The sequence below is a fragment of the Suricata suricatta genome, chromosome 12 (assembly GCF_006229205.1).
Source record: "Suricata suricatta isolate VVHF042 chromosome 12, meerkat_22Aug2017_6uvM2_HiC, whole genome shotgun sequence".
Taxonomy (NCBI): Eukaryota; Metazoa; Chordata; class Mammalia; order Carnivora; family Herpestidae; genus Suricata; species Suricata suricatta.
The window spans coordinates 97,011,289-97,017,761 of NC_043711.1; the positions used below are offsets into that span (position 1 = coordinate 97,011,289).

Consider the following 6,473-nt stretch of genomic DNA (forward strand, 5'->3'; position numbering starts at 1 on the left):
TTTGTACACTTACCCTGAGAATCTTTCTGTCTGTATAAAGATCTGGCTCCCTTTTCAAGGCTAAGTCATAGTTCAGCGTACAGATCTCTGATGTCTACTTATCTAATTATCTCTCGATGTATACATGTATATATACAATGGTTCCACTTTCTTTTTTAATGTCTGTCTGTCTATCTATTTATTTATTTAGAGAGACACGGGGCGGGGGGGCGAAGCACAAGGAGAGAGAGAATCCCAATCCCAAGCAGGCCACATGCTCAGCTTGGAGCCCGACTCAACGCTTGAATTCGTGAACCTCGAGAGCGTGACCTGAGCCAAAATCAATAATCGGGCGCTCCACCGACTACGCCGCCCAGGCGCCCCTACTTTCTTGATAGCATATTCCATAAATGAATAATGGAATATGGCTTACATGGGCCATATTATATGCCATTATATGGAATGAATAATGGCATACATGGGCTTACAAAATTTTATGGGATAAATACCAAGACGTGGACTTACTAGGTAACCGTGTTCATGTACATTTTAAAATTGGAAAGATTTTAAATTTAAAAGATATCACAAAATTGCCCAGGTTAGATGAATTTATATCCCCAGAAAATGAAAGCAGTTTCCTGTCCCAAACCTTTCTTGTCACTTACATTTCTTTAATTACTCAGGTGACAGAGCATCTTTCATGTTTAGTGGCCTTTTGTACACCATCTGTTGCCCTTTGCTGACTTTTCCCTTTGGTTCTTTTTCTCTACTTTTATTGATTTTAGGAGTTCTTTATATATGGAGGACATTAGGCCTTGGTCATCTATGCTGCAGTTCTCTCCCCCCACGTCCCCCCACCATTGTTGGTCCTTTAATTTTACACATTGTTTTTGCTCTGGAAAAATTGTAACTTTATTTGTAGCTACATACATGATTCTTTTTCTTTTGCTAGAGAATTTCAGTTTATTAATTTATTTTGAAAGAGGCAGAGAGAGAATCCCAAGCTAGTTCCTCACTATCAGTGCAGAGCCCGAAAGGGGGAACCTGAAAGGGGGCTTCCACTCTTGGGACCATGAGATCATGACTTGAGTTGAAACCAAGAATTGGACCCTTAACCTACTGAGCCACTCAGGCGCCCCTACCTGTGTGTGTGTGTGTGTGTGTGTGTGTGTGTGTGTGTGTGGCTAGAACTCACAGCCCCGAGATCAAGCGTTCATGTTTCACAACTGAGCCAGCCAGGTGCCTCAGATATTTGAATTTAAAAACCTGAATGCCTTTAACTAAGGAATACGTTCTCTATTTCCCCACAGGGTCCAGCAGCGTCTGTACTATGTCCTCATAAATGGGTGACTTCATGTTCTTAAAGCAGTCTGTCTAGACCCTCGATACACATTATACAGGTATAGGCATGTGTTTGGGTATGAGTGTTTTTACGCGAGTGTGTATCTGTGTGTGTATAATATTTACTCTAGTGCTTTTATGGTCTCATTGTGTACATTTCAATTTTCAATTCGACTGCGATGTTTTTCTAAGTAGGTTTCAAGCCCAGCGTGGAGCCCAATGTGGGACTTGAACTCACGACCCCGACATCAAGACCTGAGCTGAGATCAAGAGTTAGTTGCTTAACTGACGAGCCCCCAGGTGCCCCTGCAGTGTATTTTTGGTGGAGTAAATGCACACAACCAAGAACCAGGAGGAACTTTTCTATTTTCCTGGCTGGCAGCACACCCGAGGCTGGGCATCCATGCCTGCTGGTGGATTAAAACCAAAAACCAAAAAAAAAACCCCACCTATGTTTTTTGTCTCTTTATGAAAATAATGCAAATTCTGGGATCATACACAAACTCCCACCACCCAAAATAACCACCTTTTTCCATGCAACATATTTCCTTCAAGTATTTTTGTTTTCTTTGTACGTATAGGTTTTTGTTTCAGGAATCTGTTTTCTGTGTGTGTTAACACGTGACAAATCTATAACTGCTAACACGTAATGTTTTCACCCAGCAGTTCCCAAACCTGGCCGGGCAGCTGGCTTCCCATGGAGCTTGTTAGAAATAATGAATCTGTTGGGCGCCTGGGGGGCTCAGTCGGTCAAGTGTCCAACTCAGGCTCAGGTCATGATCTCACGGTTCATAGATTCGAGCCCCTCGTCGGGCTCTGTGCTGACAGCTCAGAGCCTGGAGCCTGCTTCCGATTCTGTGTCTCCCTCTCTCTCTGCCCCTCCCCCACTCATACATTGTCTCTCAAAAATAAATAAATGTTAAAAAAGAAAAAAAAGAACCCATATCCCCACGGGGTGGACCCAGGGAATAAGTTCCAGGGAGGTGCCAACTCGACCTGTCTCTCCCATCCCCCCAGCAGTACCTGTGATTGTCTGGGTCTCGGAGGTGATGGTCCTGGTAGTGGTCTGAGTCTGGGCGGCGGGCACGGTTTCTTCGGACACAAACTGGACCGCGCTGGGGGCCGCCGCGGTCGCGCCGGTGAGCTGGCAGCCGCTTTGCTTGTGAGCTACGAAGGCGTCCAGGTTGTTAAACTGCTGTTTGCAGATGCCGCAGATGTGGATGTCGGGAGTCAGCTCCACCAGCACCGTGGTGCCACCTGAAACTCCATGGGACAAGGGGAAAGTCACTGATTAACTGATTATGTAGTTAGTTCCAAGTGCTTAAGTTGCAACGCAGTCCAAGGGGGGCACTGATGGCCTGGCGGGATGTCCCTTCTGTTCCCCTCTTTTGTCCTAGCTGGCAGCGACCTTCCAGACCCAAGTGACGGCTCCAGACTCACTGTTGCCTGTAGGGACACTGGTGGCATTTTATGCAAGAAAGTTCTTTGATGTGCTAGGCTGCTAGTGCTTTGAAGGACTTGTCCTATCCCAACAAAAGGTAGCTGACTTCCCAGTCATTATGAAAACCAATCCCTCCTTTACCCCACCCCATCCATGAGACCTACTAGTCTAAGTAATCTTGGTCCTTTACATACTTGGGAACTTCTGGGAAAATCAGGCTCTCATGATAAAAAGGGGTTAGTACTGGTTGGCACTGGTTCCCTCTTCTTCTGGCCTTGAATGCAGATGTGATGCCAGGAGCTTCTGCAGCTATGTTTTTACTATAAGGAAAATGGTAAGATCCCTACAGATGCTCGTTCTTACTTCACGGATCCCCTGAATCAACCAATCCCAGACTTTTCATTAGGCTGGTATCATTCAGTTTGTTACTTGTAGCCAAAATTCATTCCTAACTGACAGGGATATTGTTTCTCAACCAGAATGATACCAAAAGTTAATACCCTGTTAACATTTGCAAAGCGCTTCCCACAGTATCTGGCACTGCATAAGAAAGTGGTAGGTAAAAGTTTGCTAAATAAAGAAATACAATCAGAGTGCCTGCGTGGCTCAGACAGTTAAGCATCCAACTTTGGCATGGGTCACGGGCTCACAGGTTCATGGGTCCAAGCCCAGTGTCTGGCTCTGTGCTGATGGTGTGATTCTCTTCCCCGCCCCTGCCCCTCCCCCACGTGTGTGCACGCATGTGAGCTCTCTTTCCTCTCTCTCTCAAAATAAATAAAACTTAAAAAATATAAGAGATACAATCAATGAATAAGTCTCTAATATGACTACCTTAATTTTTATTTTAAAAATGTTCTTTGCCTCATTATAAGGAAACTCATGTTAATAACAGAAAATCGGGAAGGGAAGAAGCAAGAGGGAAAATCACAATCTTTCCACCTATGGGTACCATGAACATTACAAAATATCTTCTTCCATTCATTTTCTTAACGCTTAAAAATTAAGATCACAACATACTGTAAAATCAGGCTTTCCCCCATATAATATTGCATAAGGACTGTGGCTAGATCACTAAAATTTTTATAAATCTAATTATTTAATAGCACACTATCATATGTTATCCGTGCACCATAACTTCAGTACTTAGAAGGTCTTTACATTATTTTTAATTTTCCTCAAATTTCCTAAATCATATGAGAACTACCTTTGTGCATATATGGTTGGTATGTATGCATCATAACTTTCTAAGAATTTATAAATATTTACATTATGTTCCATTTCCCCCCAAGTTTGGCAAAGGCAAGTAATGTCCATGTGGGAATACAATTTGGTTGACTTGCTAAGGACAGAGAGTCTGGGCTGCGTTGTCACTTTTTTTGTTACAAAATTTTTTTAGGTTTATTTCTTTAAAAAAATTTTTTTAATGTTTTTTATTTATTTCTGAGAGACAGAGAGAGACAATGTGAGCAGGGGAGGGTCAGAGAGAGAGGGAGACACAGAATCCGAAGCAGAGCCCAACACGGGGCTCGAACCCATGAACTGTGAGATCATGACCCAAGCTGAAGCCGGACACTCAACCGACTGAGCCACCCAGGTGCCCCTAGGTTTATTTCTTTATTCTGAGAGAGAGAGAGAGAGAGAGGGAGACGCAGAATCCTAGACAGGCTCCGCACTGTCAGCACAGAGCCAGATGAGGGAACACACAAACGGTGAGATCGTGACCGGAGCTGAGCTCAGGAGCTGGACACCCCATCGCCGGAGCCGCCCGGCACCCCTGTGTTGTCACGTTGTGTAACCGCCTGGCAGAGTGCCCCGTGCATGTGAGTGCATCACAATCAGCGGATGGAAGGAATAAAGCCTTTTCTCGTCTCCCTGTAGCTGAGGTGCCCACGAGGCTCACAGAAAAGCGAGGAACCAGGAAATGAAGTGACTTGCATCGATGATTCTTTCATGATCGAACACGACTGATACCCAGCATGAAAGGGTTTTAATAACAATGTCTGCAGGATGTGGCCCAGTGTACCGTGCTGGCCTGGACCTTCTTCAGAATCCTGACACTGGATTACAGTCCTGACTTGGGCTTGGGCTCTCTCATCTGTAAAACGGGAAGTTTCTGCTGCCTAGGATGCTCCCGAGGATTAAATGAGATAGTGCTTGGTAGCGGCCAGCACAGGGTCCCCCCCCCCCCCCCGGCATGAGCCTGGGGGCCTTACAAAGACCCCCGATTTGAATGTGAGGGTATACCCCTCTGAAAACTTGGAATGAGAAACTATGCCTACCCTCCTGCATTTGCAGTGAGAATTAACAGACCAAATAAAAAGCACGGGGCACGGGTACCGCTCAACAGCAACACGACAGAATTCCTCTGTCTTCACTATGTTCCCCAAACCTGTCTCAGCACGAGAATAATCTGGGGGTGTGTGTGGGGGGATGTTAAACATGGACATATCTGAGCCCCACTTCGGAGATACTGAGTCATAATGGAGGCAGGGTGCAGAAGGGGCTGGTGTTCAGAAAATCCGTGCTTTTCACAAGTTATGCAAGGCATATCCAGCCAAGTTCGGGAGTCCGTGTCTTCAAAACAGCTAAGCTAAGCGCCTACTATGCGCCGGGTGTCTGCAAACCCTGTGCCCGAGGTTGATTCTCAAGGCTGCGCGCGTCCGAAGCGCTCTGGGTAAGGCCACGGGTCCCCTCCCCCACGCCCCCCATCTACTGGGTGGGGTCCAGGCAGCTTTTTGCTTTTTTGTTTTTTTAAATAAGCGCTCGCGCTCCCAGGTGGCCGGTCTGCGCTCCGGCTCCGGACCACACTTTGGGAAACAATGCGGCGGGCGAAATCAGGCACGTGAATTAGGCTGCTGTTCCCATCAGGAACCTGAAAATGAATCCCAAACTCAAAGAAAGCGACCACCGCCTCATTCTCCATTCAGACCTCCACCTTTAATGTGTAGAAGGCTTCGAGGTGCGGCGGCCAGCCCACCCGCCGGACCTCACGCAACCCTCGGACCCCCGGACTTCAGGGATCTTGAGCCACCAAGGCAGAAGTTTTCCCAGCGGCGTAATCGCAGTTACCCCCCCAACCCCCCCAAGCTCCGCCCGGGGGGGGCGGGGAATCCCCCGAGGGGGTGGCGATTGTCTGCACGGCATGCCCTCCCCCACCGTTCCCTTCCCAGGGGTCTTGCCAGGCTGGAGAGCGCCCCCCGCCTTCCGCCGGGCTGGGTGCTCCCATCCCAACCAAGCCCACTCCGGCGCCCCCTGCCCGGCGCGCCCGCCGCGGTGCCCGAGACGCCGGCTCCGGCCCGTCACCCCGATTTCGGGGCCCCGGGCCTGCTCGCTGCGTCGCAGACGTGCTTGGGCCCGGGCCCCGGAGCGCGCACTGGGCCCCGGAGCGCGCACTGCGCCCGGAAAAGCACTTACTTTGCACCGAGCCCGGGAAGCTGTCGCCCTCGCTGCTCGCGTTCATGGCCGCAGACTGGGAGGTCCCCGGCCGGCCGGGGCGCCAGGGCGGGGGGCGCTGATCTACATGGTGCGAGCACTTTTCCTTTTATTTTTCCACACCCCCCAGCCTTCCTTCTCCCAACTCCGCCAGGCGGGGAGGACGGATGTACGGCAAGCTCCACTTCCGCTGCCTAGAGGGCGCTGGCCGGGCTCGGCCGCCCCAGCCTGGCTTTGCATCAGCGGCTCCCGGGGGAAGCCGCGGGCCAATCCTGAGGCC

General features: G+C 49.0%; 1 protein-coding gene across 3 annotated transcripts in view; it reads right to left on the minus strand.

Moving 5' to 3' along the window:
• Nucleotides 1–6,464, minus strand: part of ZFP64 (ZFP64 zinc finger protein) — a 77,283-nt gene extending 70,819 nt beyond the window's left edge. For 2 of the 3 annotated variants that reach the window (XM_029917714.1, XM_029917712.1), the window contains exons 1-2: nt 6,176–6,464; nt 2,344–2,583 (exon numbers count right to left, since the gene is read on the minus strand). In XM_029917714.1, the coding sequence (XP_029773574.1) occupies nt 2,344–2,583; nt 6,176–6,221 (286 nt within the window). In that variant the 5' untranslated portion in view covers nt 6,222–6,464. The remainder of the gene's footprint in view (nt 1–2,343; nt 2,584–6,175) is intronic. The other variant, XM_029917713.1, reaches the window with a different exon arrangement.
• Between the last annotated feature and the right edge of the window lie 9 nt (nt 6,465–6,473).